General features: G+C 35.5%; 1 protein-coding gene across 1 annotated transcript; it reads left to right on the plus strand.

The window, feature by feature from the left end:
• The first annotated feature begins 16,738 nt into the window (after positions 1-16,738).
• On the plus strand, positions 16,739-19,441 carry LOC123675348. Its single transcript, XM_045610697.1, has 2 exons — positions 16,739-16,841; positions 17,553-19,441. The coding sequence occupies exons 1-2, from the start codon at positions 16,739-16,741 to the stop codon at positions 19,439-19,441; spliced, it is 1,992 nt and encodes a 663-aa protein (XP_045466653.1).
• Positions 19,442-21,469: the final 2,028 nt, after the last annotated feature.

Consider the following 21,469-nt stretch of genomic DNA (forward strand, 5'->3'; position numbering starts at 1 on the left):
ATGAAGGGAGGGAGTGTTAGAATATTACTTCATCCGAACAAATTCCGAGAGAGACAACCAACCCTACACTTGAAGTTTTACTTTATGTCGTACGGTGGCGCTGCGAGTCTGCACGTGGCGAGGCCATCGAGAGAGAAAACAAGAATAGATCTTCGATGATCGAGAGCAAACGTCAGGGACATAACCTGAGTGTTTTAGTCCTTCTGACAAGTCTTCTGTTCTGACATCTGAACTGGGTTGAGCCCCCTTCTGGGTTGAACTCCCTTGCGTTCAGACAGCTGAACTGGGTTGAGCCCCCTTCTGGGTTGAGCTCCCTTGCGTTCAGACAGCTGAACTGGGTTGAGCTCCCTTCTGGGTTAGGGCTCCCTTCCGTTCAGCCTTCTAGAACTTGCTTAGAGAAAGAGTGAGACTTACGAGAGTGTTTTGAGAATAAACGATTAAAACCATTATCTGTGTATTAGTGAATACTCTGTATTTAAACCCAAATATCCAATAAATATAACGGTTGTGGTTGATTATATTCACGGACATTTCAAATTTATTAGGATTACAGTTCATTAGAAGGTCAGTTTGCATTGTATAAGTCCCATTTCGTTCCATTTCAATCCTTATACCCTGTTCCTTTACATCCTTATACAGTGCGGTGCTGTGGGGAAGCAGAGAGCAGTTTATATTGGTAAGATTATTATAACATCATTTTATTGGTTCAAATATAGGGAAAATGCAACATTTCAACATTTTTTGGTTCTTCGAACACGAAATATTTGAACTTCAATTCCAGTTTCAGTTACATTTATTTTGGTTTCAATCGGTTTACGGAGTTTCGGAACTCATTTTCATTTCATTCCTTATTGTATTTGTATATATTCATTCAGTTTATTTTGTTCGTTCTTAAGGTATTGAGCGAAGTAAAAACATGCGGTAGTTTTTTTTGTATTTTTCCAGCGGTTCTCGAATACGATTCGGGTCCCAGAGTGAGCCTTGTTGCCAAGCGTACACAAAAGTATTCAATTCACAGTTTAGACTCGCGGGGTTAGTTTTCGAGTATTCTGCCCACTTGACTTTCAACACAATGGGTGGAACGTCAACTGAAAGGAAAATGAAGATGCTTTTTGCTAAAAAAGAATCTTTATTTTCGATACTGCAGAATTTATTGGATTTGTCAAAATCATTAGCAACTGAAGTAGCTAATACTAAATTTCTAACAATGGTCAGTTCAATTAATTCAACAAAGAATGACCTACTGAAAATAATAGACGATATAACAGAGCTCAGTTTTGAAATTAATAATGAGTTCGAACCAGACTTCAATATATTTAGAACTATTGATGAAATGTGTTGTCACATTCAAGTATCAGCTGCCAAATTGGAACGAGAACAAATTCAGAAAGATGTTTCTTCGATTAATGTTGATCCTCAGGGAAGTTCGGGATTGATACGTAATCTTCCTACACTACCGAAGATTGAATTGCCGGAATTTTCGGGAAATACTAGAGAATCGGAAACCTTTTATTCAATATTCAAGAGTTTGATACATGAAAATAAGTTACTTACGGATACTGATAAAGTTAATTATTTAGTAGGTCGTTTGAAAGGATCTGCGTTGAATATTTGTTCTTCTTAAGCTCCTACTGGAGAAAATTATGAAATCATCTGGAATTCGCTTGTGGAAAAATATCAGGATAAACGCGCTCTTGCAACTAATTATCTATGCCAAATTTTAGAGTTTAAACCGATACAGGGTGAGTCATCTAAGGGTCTCAATATATTTTTGGAAAAATTTGATTGTGCGGTACAGGCTTTGAAGAAGCTTCAATTAGATGATATGTCAGACTTCATTTTAATGCATAAGGCCCTTTCTAAGCTTGATTCTGATACGGTGAGATCGTTTGAAATGACTATTAGGGGTAATGGGATACCTACCTATGAAAATATGATTAAGTTTGTCAAGGAACAATCGAAAATTTTGACTCTAAATCAGCAATCAACCACTCGTAGAGGTGATAGCTATAAAACTCATAATTCGAAATCGTTTTTTGTACATCAAAATAATTCTTGCGTAGGAATGGATCGGTCGGATATATGTATTTTTTGTAATCAGAAAAATCATTAGTTGAGTAGATGTGATAAAATTAAACAACTGTCGCCATCTAAACGATATGCTACAGTACGGGATAACAACTGGTGCTACAATTGCTTATCGCCAAATCACGGGGTAAGAGACTGTCCTTCAGACAAATTATGTTCAGAGTGTTCCAGAAAACACCACTTCCTATTACATTTGGGACGTATACAGGGTGAACTGGAAAAAAATCCAAATTCGAAATCGGATTCGAATACAAATACGTTGGTTTCAACAAATAACAATTTTTGTGCTACTTACTTTGGGCGATCGGGATACTCATATGGTTTTATTGTCGACGGTTGTGGTAAATGTTTTAAACGGTTCGGGTGGTTTGAAAACAGCTAGGTTTTTAGTAGATAGTGGCAGTCTGGTTGATTTACTTACTTATAGGTGTTGTAAGAAATTAGGATTGAAATTTTCACAATGTTTAACGTCAATTCATGGGGTTGGATCTAATTCAAACTCAATTAAAGGTTTTCCAAGTATTATTGTTTCGTCTAGGTATGATTTCAATAGGAAATATTCTATTGAGGCATTTTTAGTAGATAAAATTACGGTTTAACTTCTTATAGCCAGAATTGATCGCGGTGTTTTGAAGAATTTTGGAAATATCCAATTGGCAGATGAACAATTTGACGAACCGGCTGAAGTTGATGGCATTATGGGGGCGGACCTTTTCGCGATTATTGTGGGTAATTCGGTACCATCAGCATCGGGATCTCCAGTCGCGGTACAAACGGTATTTGGTCATATGATTATGGGAAAGGTTCGTAAGTTAGAGTCAAGGGGGGAGTTGGGTGTATTCTTCAGTTTAGGGGAGGACTGTCGGTTGAATGACCTGGTTTATAAATTTTGGGAGATGGAACAAGTTCCAAAGAATATTTTGCCAGACCCAGCTGAAGAAATATGCGACAATTTGTTTGCTACATCTTTTAGTAGAGATTATGAGGGACGTTTCACGGTAGCGCTTCCTTTTAAGAATTCTCACAATACTTTGGGTAATTCTAAGACAACGGCATTGATTCGGCTCTATTCATTAAAAAGAAGGTTAGCGAAATTTCCGGAGTTTCGTTTGAGTTATAATGAGATAATGAAAGAAGCAATTCAGTTAGGTTATATTCATTTGGTTGAGGATGAATATTTAAATGATTCAGCAAGGTAGTTCGAGTACGCCAATTCGTGTGGTTTAAGATGCTAGTACATCACCCGATAATGATGTTTCGTTGAACCATATTTTACATGGTGGTCCAAAACTACAAACCTATCTATTTTCTTTATTGCTGAATTTTAGGTTGTTTCGAATAGCGATTACAGCGGATATTCGACGAATGACTTCGTACTATAAAGCAATTGATAAAAGAAAATGGATGTAGTTATCCTTTTGCAACGAAAATAGGTTTGACAGATGTTTACATAGATGATTTGGTTTGCAGCATTCCTTCCGAAGAGGAAGCAATTGATTTGTATTCGCAATCAGTGTCATTATTCGCTGAAGAAAAATTCGAGTTAGTTAAGTGGTCTTCTAACTCTCTCGATTTATTGATGTTAATTCCTACTGATCAACAACTTGTAAATCCGTTAATATTTGGAACGGACACAAAAACTGGGTGTTATGTATCTGTTCGGAATGTCGCGAATGAATCGTCTTATACAATGTTTTCGAGAGTTTCGACTTGGATTTCTATTTTGCGGATTACGGTTTGGTTACTTAGATTTTTGAAAAAGCTTCCCAAGAGGAAATTCATTAAAGCAGATGATTTGAAAAGAGCGGAGATCGTATTGATAAAAATTGTTCAGAATAAAACTTTCGGATCGGAAATAAGGTTATTGAATTCAGAAAAAGAGATCTATGGAAAATTACGCAAATAAACTACCTTCATCCAAGATGGAGTTCTCAGGGTGGGGGCGATTAGCAAATTCTTCGCTTAAGTTTACTAGCCAACACCCTATTCTTCTTCCAGGCAAAGATTCTTTCACAGTAAAATTGATTCAATACCATCATAAAAGAAATCTGCATACTGGTATATTTCTTTTGGAAGCGTTGTTGAGACAAAAATATCGGATAGTGGGTGGTCGTAATGTTATACGACAGCAGATCCATGCCTGTAATCGTTGTTTTAGGGTAAAGCCTAGAAATAATTATCCTCTGATGGCGAATTTGTCTGCTTCAAGGGTGAATCCAACCAAAGTGTTTTCTCAAACGGGGGTAGATTACTTTGGATCGTTTGAAATATCACTCGGTAAAAATAGAAGAACTCAAGTATATAAGGGATATGTTTGTTTGTTTATATGTATGAGCGTAAAAGCAGTTCATTTGGAACTCGTCAGTTCCTTATCTACAGATAATTTTTTACAAGCTTTTAAACGGTTTTTATCTCGAAAGGGAACTTGTAATGTTCTGTATTCAGATAGGGGCACTAACTTTGTGGGTGCTAAAAAAGTTCTTCGCGAAATTAATGAATTTATTAACTCGGATCAATTTATAACTTCTTTTCAAAATGAATTAGCTTTGAATGGTATTGAGTGGAAATTTAATACGGCCGGGGCACCCCAAATGGGCGGTTTGTGGGAAAGCAACGTTAAATCGGCTAAGAATCTGATCTATAAGGTAATAGGTACTCAGATACTAATTTTTGAAGAGTTCAGCACTCTTCTTATGCAGGTTGAGGCTTTATTGAATTCACGCCCTCTTTGTCGTCTGTCATCAGATTCAAGTGCACCGGAAGCATTAACACCTTCACATTTTTTGACAATGTCACCACTAAAATGTATTCCATCGCATGATTTGTCGGATATCAAGTTGAATAGGCTTGATCGATTTCAACTGATTGACCGGATGGTTCAGGATTTTGGGAGCGTTGGAAATTAGAGTATCTAACGACCTTACAAACTCGGGAGAAATGGCATTTGAAATGCTCAAATATTGAAGTTGGCACGGTTGTCATATTAAAGTGTGAAAATTCGCCACCACTGCATTGGCCATTGGCGTTGGTCACAGCGGTCCATCCCGGAAAAGATGGTATAGTCCGTAATGTAACTCTGAAAACGAGTAAAGGTACCTATACACGACCTGTAGTAAAGGTAAGTCCTTTACCGACCAAATAGTCACAAGAGTTGACTACTTTATATATATATATATATTTTTGTAGGTTAATTTTTGTTTCTTTTTTGTTGAATTTTTTTAACAGGGGATGATTTTGACAAGTTCATTTATGAAAAGTATTTGATTTCAAAGTGTCTAAAATTGAGTTTTCAGGGCGGGGGGTAAGTTTTAGCCCTTTTTGAATTATTATAATGTTAAGTTAAAGAATAGTTTAAGGTTGTCAGTAAAAAGTTTTCGGTGTTTAATATAACGGTTGTGGTTTAATTAACGGACATTTTCAAATATAACTATTAGGATTACAGTTCATTACAAGGTCAGTTTGCATTGTATAAGTCCCATTTTGTTCCATTTCAATCCTTATACCCTGTTCCTTTACATCCTTATACAGTGTGGTGCTGTGGGGAAGCAGAGAGCAGTTTATATTGGTAAGATTATTATAACATCATTTTATTGGTTCAAATATAGGGAAAACGCAACGTACTGTATTTACTGAAACGGGATCCCTCCATAATTTGCCTGCGGAAGGTCCAACTCGTTTAAAAAAAAACAGATAAAATTTGTAAGCTGAAGGTGAAGAACCCACAAGACACATAGCTCTAAATCTTAAGTGGAATTTCATCCTTACAAAATCTTAATCATTTACGAATTGAAATACAATCAATATTCTTCTCTTCAGTGAAACTTATTTGAAGCCTACCAAAATGAGAAATTATGAAGTGAATAGAAAAGACCGAGAACAAGGAAGAGGAAAAGGTACAGTTGTCCCAGTGGAAAGAGGAATTGTATACTACAAACTACCAGAAGTTTTAAGTGCCAATCTCGGTAATTGTTGAAACGAAAGCAGGTGAAATCAACATTTACATTCGAGTAGTAGACGTTGTAGAGTGAAGTGAGAGAGAAAGAGAACACGTGATGAAACACGTGGTAATTGAGACGTATAGTGAATCTAGTGTTCCGTTACGGCTCGAGAAGTTTTTAAATACTTTTCCGTTCTGTAGTGTGTTGTTGGAAAGATGGAGTTATCCGAAATGGATAAAACTATTCAAAATTTTGTGGCCTTGGGCAATTATTTGCTCAAGAACATAGTGGACATTGGGAACACATGTGGACAATTGCAAAGACATGTGAGAAAAGAGGAAAATAATGACAGAAAAAATGAAGACAAATTAGAAGAAGTAGTAGCCGAACCGACCTAAAAAAACAACCCCAAAGCCTTTCCAACAATGAAAGATAAATACAGTGAAAACGTCGAACTCATTCGAAATACATATTCCGTTTTCTGCTTGTTGCACTGATACGCACTAGTGCTGCACCGATCGAGTCTGTCGTTTTCCGCTTACTTTTTTGGTGCGCACTATTTCAGTGTTCACGTTTTCTGCTTATGCCCTGATGCGCCCTCAGTGCGCACCTAGTTCACTTTTTCGACACTGGTTCTGGGAGTCGGTGCATCATTTCCAGTGCAAATATGGCGATAAGATATTTACTTTCAGAGCAGAGTTTTTAAAATCATCTTCATCTTCAAGTGATGATGAATTAGAATTTGTGACCAAAGAAAAATTAGAAAATAAACCAAGAAAAGGGTGTTATGTGGAATAAGTGGTGAAAAAGATATCGCAATTCGCTTCCACATTGCTCTTTTAGACCTAAAAATTTTCATGAGCCCAACCAAAGATAAGTACTGCTCGTACTTATTTAATAATAATTTCGTTTCTGGTACTTCCCAATGATTATTTGAAATGAATTTTATGATTCGATTTCCATAACTTTACATAGTGTTATGGAATTTTATCGATCAAAATTTATAAATCATGGATTTCGTAAAATATCTCTGTTGGTTTCGAACGTAATATTATGATTTAGAAATGATCAATAATTTGTTATGTTTGTAATGATAGTTACTATTAAGTTTTGAAATATAAAAAAGTAATAAAACTAAAGGGTTCGAAATTGGAGCTTAGAATAGGAATTATTATTAGAAACAATAAAACAGGACTGAGTAGAAAGGACGTTGAAGAAAATAATTCAAATAAAGGTGATCTGAATTATTTCGCAGTTTGTTTTGAGATATATTTCAAATTCATTTGAACCAAATTGAGAAAAAAGTTGCATTTATTATTTTTTATTAATTTATATTTTGTTTGGATCTATCTCATTTTTTTATTCAATATAAAATTTTCCTTCATGATAATAGGTACTAATATGCTTACCTGGCAATGAATTTTCGGTTTCCATCATTAGGTATTTGTATTTTTATTATTATTAAATAAAAGTAAATTTAGGGTTAGATTGTTGAGTTTGTGTGAGAAATGCCGCGAGAATTCTCTGATAAAAGTGCACTGAGAACAACTTTCATTTTCAGCTTCATTTGTCAAAATGTCAATTTCTCGGGCAACCCGTGAAAGTGCATGACGTCACAGGTTGCACTCAGTGCACACTTGCCCTGGTGAACCAGTGCGTACCAGTGCAACAAGCAGTAAACGCTATTAGTGAGGATGAAAAAAAATTGGCGTCGTTAAGGAAATTACTACGAAGGAAACGAAGATGGACACAAAAGAGAAGGCAAATAAAGAAAACGACACACAGAAAGAGGCCAGATCCAAAAATATTAATGATAATGGGAAAACAAACAAAAATATGAAAAGTGAAAGAAACGCACAGTTGATTCTGAGTAATAAAAGCATATATAATCAAATTTTTGTTTGTTCTTCCATTATCATTAATGTTTTTGGATCTTATCTCTTTCTGTGTGTCATTTTCTTTATTTGCCTTCTCTTTTGTGTCCATTTTAGTGATGAAGTAAACAAGGAGATCAAGAAACAACAAGTTAAGTGTGAAAAAGTTAAACTAGTAGCGCAAAGGGTGCAAACTTCAGGGCACTATATAAAATATTAAAAGAAGCAGATAAAGAATTTCACATGTTCGGATTGAAAAGTGAAAAGGAATAAAAAGTTGTCCTCCGTGGAGTATTACGAGAATCCACCTTGGAAGAAATACAGATTGACCTAGCTAATCAGGGTTACTCTTTAATGAAAATAACGAGGATGAAAGGACCATCCACCTAGTGCTTGTCGAAAGAGACAAAGCATACAAGGGAACAAGTGGGGAGTCGAAAGATTAGCACTGGAAGTAATTCAGTATGGATCATTCGATATTTATCAAATGCACAGAAAATTTTAAAAACCCTAATATTCAAAAACTCAAATGAAATGAAGCTCACTACCTAAAAAAAATGCGTGGACCAAAATAATAAGATAAAGAAAAAGTATGGATGCCAAAAAAGAAGAAGTTAAAAAGAATAGCGAAAAATTCCCAGAAAGCAAAGAGGAAAAGCAACCTAAACAAGGAAAAAAATCTATTTAAAACGATGACACACTAGCAGCCCCTCTAGGAAGAATGACTACAATTTTACGACAATGAAACAAAAGATCGCCTTCTTAGAAGAACAGGAATAACTGATTATGCTCTTCGAGAAGAAATGAACCACTGATAATGAAAGTCTTACAATTGCGTTCTGGAATGCAAACGCAGTCTTCCAAAAAAGACAGGAATTAAGTCGTTTCTTGGAAGAAAATAAAATTGACGTAATTCTTTTGGGTGAAACCTATTTCAAGCCAACCAAATACTTGAAAATAAGAAATTATAAATTATCAAGAAAAGATAAAGAACAAGGTAGAGGAGAAGGTGCAGCCGTATTAGTGAAAAGAGGAATTGCACATCACGAACTTCCAGAAGGTTTAAGTGCAAATATCGAAGAAAATGGGGTTAGTGTCAAAACGAAAGCAGGTGAAATAAATATTTATTCTGTGTACCGATTCACAAACAATGGGTTAGAAGAAGCCAATATAGAACTTCTTCCGAAATAAAAACCTACGATAATTGCGAGAGACTTAAATGCGAAGCATCATGTTTGGAATAGCAGGAAGACAAATCCCCAAGGAAATAAATTTAGAGCTATAGCAGACAAATGTAATCGGTTAGTACTAGAACCAGAAGATTAAATTCATATCCATGAAACCACAGATACGATGGACGAACTGGACATTGCATTAATGAAAAATGTATCAGCGTATTATGAAATAGAAACCAAGATGGATCTCTCATCGGATCACAGCCCAATGATCTTGATATTAGAAATGGGAACAGACAGACTGTTCACGGACCCGAAAATCAATTAATTGGGCGAAATTCAAAGAAATTATTCAAACGAATTATGTGAAGATAGAAAACAAGAACAGCTAGACGAAGCAATCGTGGATCTAGAAAAAAAATAAGCGAAGCTGTAATAAAGTCCACCAAGATCAAAAAAATACCGAAGAAGAAACTGCTACTTCTAGACCTGAGAATTTTGTTAGAGGAAAAGAAAAACGCGAAGAAACAGTATAGACGCACATTAAACCCCTATGACAAAACTATGTCTGAATGAACTGATGAACGATGTGAAAAACAGAGTCAGACAAGTGTTCAACGAAGACTGGGACAAGAAGTTAAAAGAATTACATACAGCAGACCAATCACTGTGGAAAATGACGAGAGAACTAACTGAAAGAGAAACGAAAGCGAAGAAACCAGCACTGAAGAAGGAAAATCTAGTAGCTGTCAGAAATTATAAGAAGGCAGAAATATTTGCAGAATATCTGGAACATCAATTCAAACCGAATCCAACAATCAACGCAGATCAATTCAACCAATCAGTCAAAATACACGGAAATATAACAGACGAAGATCACAATGAAATGGAAGAATATTCAACAGGAGTGACTAAAAAAGAAATTGAAGAAGTTATCAAAACGTAAAAAAATAGAAAAGCACCCGGAATAGACGGAATAATCAAGCAATTAAAAACTTATCAGAAGAATCTCGAGATCAAATTGTTGAAATAACCAGATTCATACTTGAAACAGGAATTATCCGAACAAATGGAAAACGGCGGATACAATATTAATTGGGAAGAAAGAAAAAGACAAAAAACAACCAAGGAATTATCGAACGATAAAAGCCTTTTATCGGCAATTAGTAAAGTGGTAGAGAAATTGATCCACAGAAGACTGACATAATTCGTAGAAGAAAAGAAAATAATTTCAGACAACCAGTTTGGGTTTCGTAAAGATCATTCAACGATTCATCAGCTGGTACGATTAACGGAAAACATTAAGGAGCAAATGAACCTCTCTACAAATACCGGTGCAATTTTCTTGGATATAGAAAAGGCATTTGATAAAATGTGGCATCGGGAAATGAAGTTGATGAAATTTCCACACTTACGAGATTGATAAAATTGTACCAGGCAAATAGAAAATTTCGGGTGAATATCGATAGTTCCAGGTCTACGATTAGACTCTTCCGAGGTCAGCACCTTGTCGTGGTGGAAGTGCTAAAGTACCCGCAAGGATCCTTGAGGCTATGTTGACGGAACCTCGCTTCCAGCGGGGCCTCCCATGTCGAACAGTCTAAGGAGAGCGACGAAAACAAAGATTGATCAAAATGTGGAACGGCCAATCCCAGCCTTTGCCGCATTCCTCTTACCCTGAAATCCCATGCTCCCTAAACCCCATATACTTACTCCAACCCTGTCCATTCCCGAGATATTTCCTGTGGAGGTTCCGGCCGCTAGTCAGTTGGGAAAGGAGTCCCAGGCCTCGAATACTCACCCTTCCTTTCTCCCTACAGACGGATGTAACTAGAGAAGAGCGATATTTCACGAACTGTGATTTAATTACTGATATCCGAATGTCACAGGTAGTCACGCCGAAAAACGAATACAGAGTGACGGGATCACAGTTTGAACATTTCACACTTTTCAGGGCATATCATCATCCGTTGCAATCGTATATTATGAAGGCAGCCTGATGTTTTTATTGCTTCGCAACCTTTTTCGACTAACATAATTGCATATTTTTATGACAATCCCAGCATCGTAGGCAACTTCGCCTGCTTTAGGAAGTATTTTGTGGTTAAACAATAAATACTTGCTACAAACAAATGATAACTACTGAATTACTACATAATTGGTGGTGGCAATAAAATTCTAATTTTATGCTTATCTTTGATGAACATAAATAGTGATGAAAGATGGCGGAGAGTGAGGTTGTGGAAGTTGATCGCTCTTTAAAAAATTTATCTAAAGACAATATTTGTGGACATTGTGGCCGGAAAGTATTGGACTATATTTCCTGCATTAAATGTGATGATATATTGCATCCATCATGCATGTCGAAATCTTCAAGTGGAAAGACTCCGGTTTGTCTTCATGTGCCAGTGGAAAGGAGGAGTGAAACAGAAGCTGATGAAATGGATTTTAGAATTTTGAAAATGGATAATTCGTACTTAAAAACTCTAGTTGAAGAATTAAAAAGTAAGAACAAAATCTTAATGCAAAATAATGCATTACTCATCGACAAATTTTCTTTGAATGGAAATAACGAAAATGAAAATGATAGAAAAAAGGTAAACAACAGTAACAACACTAGAATGCAAGTACAAAAACCAAACATTCTGAAGTTAGCTACTATTTCTGACTCGGTGAATTCTGTGTTGCCTATGCGTCCGACACAAAATGTAATTGACGTTTCTAGTGAAAACGTAAACAGTTATAACCTCAACAAAATATCAAAGGATCAGGAACGTTCACATAGTTTGAAATTTCAGTTCCCAACAAAAATGATGAAATTTCAATGTTTCAAGAAAAACGAGAATGGACTGAAGTTAAGAATAGGAGAACAAAATATGTCCGACCCAAAGGGATTATATGCAAGGGCACTACATCGTCTTTCTCTGGGGTTTCTCAAAAAAGGTGGATATATGTGGGAAGAATCGCTAGAAAGGATGTTGAAGAAGGTGTAATAGAAAATACGTTCGTGCTGGATTGGGTTCAGATCTTGTTGAAGTGAAGAAATTGGTTTCGATGGAAAGTAATTCATCTTTCAATGTAGGTGTCCCATCTGAGAATATGTATAAGAAGATAATGAATGAGGAATTCTGGCCTAATGGAGTATTAATTCGGGATTTTAGTTTTAAAAATTTTTTTCAGAAGAATTTTATTGTGAAGCAAAAAACAAGGTAAACTCGTACATTACTTTTGTACATCAAAATATTCAATGTGTAAGAACTTCATTTATTAAATTCTGTAGTTTTCTAGAGTCAAAGAATCCTGATATTTTTGGTTTGACAGAACATAAGCAATCTTTTGAACAACTGCAAGCATATCATTTTAATATCTATAGACTAGCATCTCTCTTTTGTAGAGAAAAAGGTTCACATGGGGGATCCGCTCTGCATTACCTATATAAAGAATCAATTAATTTCAAAGTTAGGTACGATCTAGAAAAACTGAGTGTTTCAAATGTCATTGAATGTTCAGCAATACAATTAATCTCATGTTCTGAAAAAAGTATAATTGTGTGTATTTATAGACCTGATACTTCACCACTAACAGATATTGATCTTTTTTTGAGAGACTCATGATCATTTTGAATGTTGCATTAAGGGAAAATTCTAAAATTGTTGTTTTAGGCGATTTCAATATAGATACTCTGGGAAGAAGTGAGAATGCACAAAATTTTTTTGATCTAATTGGGAGCTTTGGGATCGAAGCTAAAATACGTGAACCAACAAGAATAACAACAACATCGTCGACATGTTTAGATAATATCCTCACAAATTTCGAGAACTGTGAGTCCTCTGTTTTTGAGGCTCATCTTTCTGATCATTGTGGTCAGAAGCTCAGGATTCGACAGTTGTTGGATGTTCCTGAGGAAGTATTTAGGCCCAGTTTCACCAAATGCTTTAATCTTGACTTGGCTCTTAAGTGAGGCCTTAGATCACGATTAATGTAATGTAGTGTTTCACCACATTCCAAAGCGCCATTTAATCGACCAATCGCGATTTAGCACTAATCGGCCATTTTTGGAGGATTACAACCTTTCAAGTTGGGATTAATAATTATTTATCAGTATGGAACTCTTGTGTATGTAATTATTTTTCCGGAAATTTCTAATTTTTGGGTCAATTTTATCAAAATATGACTATATGTACAGGCTCAATATTTTCCATTTAAAATACACGTTAACTTTGTTTTTGTGTTTTATGAAATTTATTGCAAAGAATAATTTATTGATATGTTTTATTGAAATATTATTTAAGAAGCAGTTAAACTTGTTAATAAAAATAAATAAGTAAATAAAATTACTTATATAGTTTTTTTTCCAGAATATGTGGTTTTGTGAAATGTTTTGAAATGTTATGAGTTATGAATGAATGACACCTGACACCTAGCGCCAATGGTGGTCATCACTGCTAATACGATACAGAACACTATATAACTTTTTGTTCACAACGTTGCCAAATGGTTTGACTATTTAAACGCGATTTGGTTAATCGCGATCATCTTCGGACGGGTTGATGCATGGTGAAACAGAAAACACTGTTGAGCCTGCTTTAGTAACAAGCGGAGTTTAATCAATCTGGGATCAAGTGCTGTTTGGTGAAACTGGGCCTTAGGGCAAGACAGATTAATGAAACTAGTTTGAAGTACTATCTGATCAAAATTGGGATGACGTACTTCATTCCACAGAAGAAGACGTGAATAACTCATGGAACACATTCTCAGAGAAGTTTTGTTCTCTGTTCAGAAATAATTTTCAAGAGAAAGTGTATAAAGCAACTTGATATATTACTGGTCGTGTCTAGGATAGATTCTTCCTACAGAAATGCATATAAATATTTAAAAATGAAATATGATTTGTGGAGTAAGAGAAGCGTATTATGGCGACAAAATTTCAGAATCCAATAACAAATCCAAGACAACTTGGAATGTTAACCGTCATGTTCCAGGTAAATCGCGTGAAAACGGTTTTCCGATTGTTGGGGATGTTTTGCAGATTGTTGAGAAATTTAATGAACATTTTGATACAACTGCACGCAACCTGGTTTCGAAATTGCCAACATCTTGTAGCAGAGAACTTGAACGTAGGGAAAAATCATTTTTTATGTTTGAGGTTCAAAAGTCGGAATTTTATCATGCCGTGAAACAGTTGAAAAATAAGAGATTATGCGGACATGATCAGGTTCCTATGTGTGTTATCAAACACTGTTTAGAGTTTATAATGGATCCACTATGCCATATTATGAATCTTTCTTTTCAGTCTGAAATATTTCCGGATGATCTTAAAGTGGCTGTAGTAAAGCCTCTCTTCAAAAAAGGTGCAAGGGATAATTTGGGTAGTCATAAGTCTCTTATCTTCTTTCGCGAACGTGTTTGAGAAGGTTTTAGCTAATAGATTCGTGAAATTTTTTCGGAAATTCGATGTTTTCGCGGGCTGCCAGTATGGTTTTATGAATGGAAAGAGTACCGAAGCGGCTGTTTTTGAACTTACTTGCAAGATTTTCGAATCACTTGAGAAAGAAGAGGTTCCCATAGCTATCGTGCTTGACTTGGCCAAAGCTTTTGATAGTGTAAATCATAACTTTTACTTTACAAGTTGAGTGTTTACGGCATAAGGGACAAACAACTTAAATTAATTGAGAGCTACCTTCAGAATAGAAAACAAAAAGTCGTTGTGTTTGACGGAAAACGTGATCACCTGTCTTCAGAGAGAATTATCGAGTTAGGCGTGCCGCAGGGCAGTATCTTGGGACCATTGCTCTTTGTTATTTTCATCAATGACCTCCCTAACATATTTCTTTCTGATTCCATCAAGTCCTTGTTGTAAATGAATGGTGTATCGAAAATCAGCTTGTGATTAATAATGTTAAGACCCAATGTATTATTTTCAAGACTGAAAGAGCAAATCGCTAGTACCCAACAAGTATAACCTACCGAAATACTGTAGTATCAATCAGTGAATGTGTTAAGTTTCTGGGAGTTCATATAGATAGTTTCATGAAATATCATAGCCATGTGGAAGAAGTTAATAAGAAATTAAAATCGGTTATTTTTGCATTAAGGATTCTTAGAGATCAAGTTGATGTGGATGGATTAAAAACGGTTTACTATGCTATGTTTCACTCACAATTAATTTATGGCATCATATTTTGGGGGAGCAGTTCTGGAGCTCATCAGATTATGAGAACGCAAAAATCGGTCTTGAGAGTAACATTCCGTCTAGGTTTCAGGGAATCATGTCGTGGTAAGTTCAAGCAAAATAACATTTTGACTATCTATGGACTGTACATTTATAAGATATTGATGATCATGCATAAACACCAGCAATATTTCTGTAGTCCTTTAAATGTTAATAACACTAGAAGAATACATCCATTTAATTTTTTGGTTCATTCTTTGTCTTTAACTGAAAAGGGACCGGCATATATGGGTATTAAACTGTTTAACAGTTTACCAGTGAACATTCGAAGGTTATATGGTCATGGGTCTTTCAGGAAGTCTGTTTATTGTTTTCTTTTACATATTGAGCCATACAACATTAAGAATTTTATTTTTCAAGTAGGGATAATGTAGTCAATATTTTAATTTTTTTTTTGTTTTTCTTTTTTGGATGACCTGTATTCCTTTCTACTTTGTATATATGGGAAATCAATAAAATATTGTTATTGTTATATTGTTAAACAACCCCAAAGAAATTCTTTCTATATTGAAGTTGCCGACCGAAGCAATAAATGGTACTTACTCTGTATTATAGAAAATAAACGAAAACATGTCAGAGACATAATAATAATAGGCGAAGGAATAATAATAACAGGCGAAAGACCAGCAATTTTTGGGCTTTCTTCACAAAAGTTAATGTAAATTATGCTACTTGTAATTTATGCAAGTTGAAATTATCTCTTCAAATTTGAGAAAAAAAATTTGAAAAATAGATATTCTTCTGTTACGTTTCTAACTAAATCTGAAATAAGGGAGAGTTGAAAATGTAAGAAAAATGGATATTTTCATAATAATTTTCCATTAATTTTGCTTTGAATGATAAGAGTGACCAATTCGAGTTGCAAAGATAAAAGAACTAAGGTTTGGGTGATTCATACAAATATTAATAACAAGCAACCCAAACAGTGATAACGTCACGCTTTAATTTCACTGATATCATAAAGTAACGTTCACGTTTCACAACGTGATCTAGAAATCACGGTATTGCTCCTCTCTAGATATAACGGCTACTGACACTGGCACGAATCAGGTCCCAGGGATGTGTGCAATGCACAGTCCTAAAACTAATATGGAAAAATGCACAAAAAATCGAAGAAAAGGATTACGGTGCATGAAATGGATACTCCAGTACTAGCTGGCGGTGTGTTAAGCGCTGGCTGTTATCAAGGAGGAATAGAAGACCGAGATGATAAATGAGAAAGTGAATGTAGTGCAACTTCAAACCGAACTGAATAAATGGAAAAAAGATGACTTAATTGAATATATAATTTTCAAAAAGTTACCAGCAAGTGCTAAAATTGGTGGAGTAGTATTGGTGGCCCTTTCCAAATTAATTGAAGGGGAATGTTCAAAAGTGGAAAATTCACAAGACCGAAATTCGGAAAGCGCCTTGGACAGCAAGAATATCAAGATGGATAAAACTTTGAGTGAGAAACTAATTACCCAATTGGAAAAAAGAATAAAAGATCAAGAATTGATAATAGATTTAATGAAAAAGGAAGATGCTAGAAAAAGTCAGGTTATATCAGAAAACAATAAAAAAATATATAACACAAATTGTAAACAAATCCCAGTGGATGTCAGTGGGGCCTCGAAGTCAGAACAGTCAACCGTGAGTAGCGCAAATGAACTACTGTTAAGTCAACCGGTAAGGTCACGTCAGAGATCCGTCTCATTTGACGAAACGAAAGGCATCCCTAAAATAGCACCATCTAGCGTCACAAAAGAAAACCAGACGGTAAACAGAAATCTACAAAAGACAGAAATCACAGATATAAACAATACTAAAAGAACTACTCATAACAACATGGGTTCTGTGGCAGCTATTCATAGACAGGGAACATCTAGAAATAACCTCCAAATCAGGGAACAAACGAAAACATAAACAGCACACTTCAATCAGCGGAACAAAAAGCATGGCTATATGTAGGGAAAATTAATATGAAATGTACAACAGAGGACGTCATGAAGTTCCTCTCGGATAAATTTCCAGGGAAATAGTCGCAGGTGGAATTAATTTCGAACGAAGGAAGTTCAAGCAAAGCCTTCAAAGTAGGAATAGATTATAAACTACTTGAAGAAGTTAGTAAGCCTGAGTTTTGGCCTCAAGGAGTGACTGTCAGAAGATACCGATTTTTTCGTGGACAGAGAAGACATCAAGGATAAGACATACAACATTTTAAACTTAAACATAAGATCAATTACAAATAAAGTTGAACTCCTAGAAAAGGTCTTGGAAGAGGAAGATATACATGTTGCTGTGTTGACTGAACACTGGTTGAAGGAAAATCATACTGAACAAATAATAGTGCAGAACTTTGTCTTGGGTGCCCATTATTCTAGATCAAATGGATATGGTGGAGTTCTGATCCTTCACAGAGATGACTCGAAAATGTTGCCACTGGAGTGTGTGAGGAAATACTCTGTGGAAAATCACATTGAATTGGCAGGGGTTTATAAGAGACTTCATAGAAAAATTATAATTGGGGTATACAGACCACCACAAGGAGATTTTGAGGTGTTTCTGACAAATTTTCCGTCCTGTTTGGATGAGTTGGGGTGCATGAATCTGGGTTATGAAGAAATCTATGTTGCTGGAGACTTCAACAGTGACTTAATAAGATGCAACACAAATGGAAGAAACCTGCAGAATCTAATGGGTGAGTTCAATCTCCATGCTAAATTTAATGAACCTTCTAGAGTATCAATTGAAACTACATCTTTAATTGATAATATATATTCAAATAGTGATACAGACTCTGATCCATGTACGATAGAACCACATATTTCGGACCATAGAGGACAGGTGTTACGATGTTCTGGTATGTTAATGAAACCTAAGAAAAGAAAAAGTAAATTAGTTAGAAATCTGAGAAAACAAAATATAGATCGATTCATTGAGGTACTCTCAAGTCAGTGCTGGGATTTCGTATATTCCGACTTATCTGCGGGACAGATCTTTGACCGGTTCTGGGCCCAAATTCTAGAGATCTATGAGTTAACTTGCCCACAAAAGGTTTTGAAAGTTGAGAGAGGATATTGGGTGTCAAAGCTGAAGAAAAACAGGGAGATCAAGGAATTGAAGAACAGGTTAGATGCGCTTTCAGTGATACATCATATAAAAGGAAATTCAGATAGTGGAAAAGCATATAATGTTTGTAAAAGATTATACAGGGAAAAATTGGTTGAAATAAAGAGGAAAGAAAATCTTAGAAAAATTGAGCACTCATCAAACAAAACCAGGGAAATATGGACGGTTATAAGGGGTAATCAAGGAAAAAATAAACAGCATGATGAAGCAGAAATAAATCCTATGACCTTAAATGAACATCTTTTGAAAATAGGTAAAGATATTGAGAAAAACTGCCCAAAAGTTGACGTTAGTTCTGGAGACCTACGTAAAAAAGCAGGAAAATTCATGCGAAATTCCTTTTTCTTAAGAGAAATAACGGAAATAGATGTCCTGAAGATAGCGAAGAAGGTCAAGGGTAAAAAATGTAGAGATATCTATGACATGTCACCGAGTATGTTGAAGCTGATCATTCCAAGTATAGCAGAGCCTTTGGCAGAGATTATAACGAGATGCTACAGTGAAGGTTATTTTCCTGATCAGTTAAAACGTGCCAAAATAATTCCTGTATTCAAAGGAGGAGATAAATCTGAACCTTCAAACTACAGGCCTATTTCAATACTCCCAAGCCTCTCCAAAATATTCGAGATTGCTTTGAAGGATAGACTTTCGGAATTTTTCACGAAGTACAATATTATATGTCACGAACAACATGGATTCCAAGAAAATAAGTCCACAAGTACAGCAATAACTTCGGTACTGGTTGAGGTTGCAGATGCTTTGGACTCAAGAAAGAAGTGCAGGCTGATGGCATGCGATCTGAGTAAGGCGTTTGATACCCTTAAACATGATATCTTGCTGCAGAAGTTGGAGAGCTATGGCATTAGAGGTGTCCCGCTGAAGTTGATCAGTAGTTACTTGCAAGGTAGATATCAAAGAGTTTGTATTCAGGAGAAATACTCCGACTGGGGATTTGTGGAGTGTGGAGTTCCTCAAGGGTCCATATTGGGGCCTCTATTATTTTTGATATACATGAATGACTAACCTCCAAATGTTAAATCACACAGCACAGTGCTCTTTGTTGATGACACTTCATTCCTCACAATTGGTACTACTGAAGAAGAGCTCAAAGATATTTCATCGAAGATCCTCGAACAGGCTGAACTATGGTTTAGTGCAAATAAGCTCAAAATAAACAGGGAAAAGACACAATATCTCACCTTTGAAACTGAACCCGCGACTGAGATGAACCTGAAATTCCTGGGTATATATCTGGAACCGAATTTGAAGTTCTGGAAACACATAGAGGAATTAGAAAAGAAATTGTCAGTAGCTACTTACCTCATTAGAAGATCTAAACAATTGGCAGGAAAGCAAGCAGCCAAAATCGCTTATTATGGATATTTCAGTAGTGTTTTGAATTATGGGTTGCTGTTTTGGGGTGGTGGACCTGAAATGAAGAAGATTTTTACAAAACAAAAAAATGCAATTCGTATATTGTGTGGATTGGGGAGTGCTGAAAGCTGTAGGAGTCACTTCCAAGAAGAGAACATACTCACACTCACCTGTTTGTACATACTTTCCTGCATCCTATACATCCACGACAACAAGGAGAAACTGACGCGAAATGGGGAGTTCCACAATTACACCACAAGGAATGCGAGGAACTTTTCAACACCATATCATAGGGTCGCGGCGACTCAGCTAAGCATTAACCATGAGGCCATACAAGTATATAATAAGATCCCTGAAGTTTTCAAAGTTATGAACAAAAATAAGTTGAAACATGAAATAAAGAAAATTTTGTACAAAAAAGCCTTCTACACTATGAATGAGTTTTGGATTAGCCAATTTGAATAGTTTGTCATGTATGTAATGTTTGTCTTATACTCGATTATTGACTATCAATGCCTTAAGATTTAACCTGTTTTGAACGTTAATTTATTGATTTTATTTAATTTATTTCAATGTTAATTTATTTTAAATTTTGACTTTATTTATATTTACATTTGATTATATTATAGATTTGATGAAACTTATTTAACTGCTTTGAACTAGAATTTATTGATGTATTGACGCCCCATGGAATATGTTGATGGGTTAAAATTATTCACTTGTATATTATTGTGAATAAATAAATAAAAAAATAAATATAAAGATTTCGAAGTCAACGCGCTAAGATTATGTCTGCCGGCGGGAAGGCGGTCACTATTATAGCACCGCCGGAAAAGATCCACTCAATGATCACAAAGAGAAAACTGAAAATATGTTTCTCTGTAGCTGACATAAGGGCGAGGAAACCACAAATCAGATGCAATAGGTGCTGGGAAGAAGGGCATATTGCCAGATTCTGTGACGGGGAGATAGAGGAAGCAAATGCAGAAATTGCGCAAAGGATGGGTACATAGCGAAGGATTGCAAGAGCCCCCATTTTGTCTCAACTTTCTAGAATGGGGCCATCGAACGGCCACTAAGAAATGTGTAGAACAGAAGAAAACGAGCTACATGAATGTGAGAGAAGAATCTAGAGCTGGAGAAAGCTATTGAACAAAAAAGCGATGTTAGCCAAGATAAAGGAACTATCTGAAGATTTATATATATTCCACCTATACATATTTTTTGTTTTTGATAAAGGGTATAAGATGAATAATTATTTTTAGGATCCCTTTACACCTGAAATAGCTGTAGAATATAGTTATTATGCAGTCTTTATAGTATTTACAAGCGAGTCATCGATATTATTTATACTTAGCTCTTATTGGAATCTCATCTGTGGTAATTTATTGATTTTATTGGTGTCCTATATACACAGTTTTCATTTAAATTTTATTCATTTTGATTTATCAGTTTTATATGTATATACAAGATTTTATTGGAGTTTTATTTATATTAATTTAAAAGTTTTATATGTACATACGAGATTTTATGAATCTATTTACCACCTAATTCATTTTTCTATTTATTTTGATGTTTTGAACTATATTGGTCCAGCAGGGGTATATGTCACAGAGCTAGGAGTCCAACAGGTGAATTTGGGTAGAGCCAGAGCTGCTCATGACATGGCATGGGCGT

The sequence above is a fragment of the Harmonia axyridis genome, chromosome 3, assembly GCF_914767665.1.
Source record: "Harmonia axyridis chromosome 3, icHarAxyr1.1, whole genome shotgun sequence".
NCBI lineage: Eukaryota > Metazoa > Arthropoda > Insecta > Coleoptera > Coccinellidae > Harmonia > Harmonia axyridis.

What these genes read in the sequence shown, in the direction of transcription:
- LOC123675348 (XM_045610697.1), top strand. Translation starts at nt 16,739, where the DNA reads ATGGATAAAACTTTGAGTGAGAAACTAATTACCCAATTGGAAAAAAGA. An exon ending in AAAGGAAGATGCTAGAAAAA is followed by an intron (nt 16,842 to 17,552) that starts GTCAGGTTATAT and finishes TTGAACTCCTAG; the next exon opens with AAAAGGTCTTGGAAGAGGAA.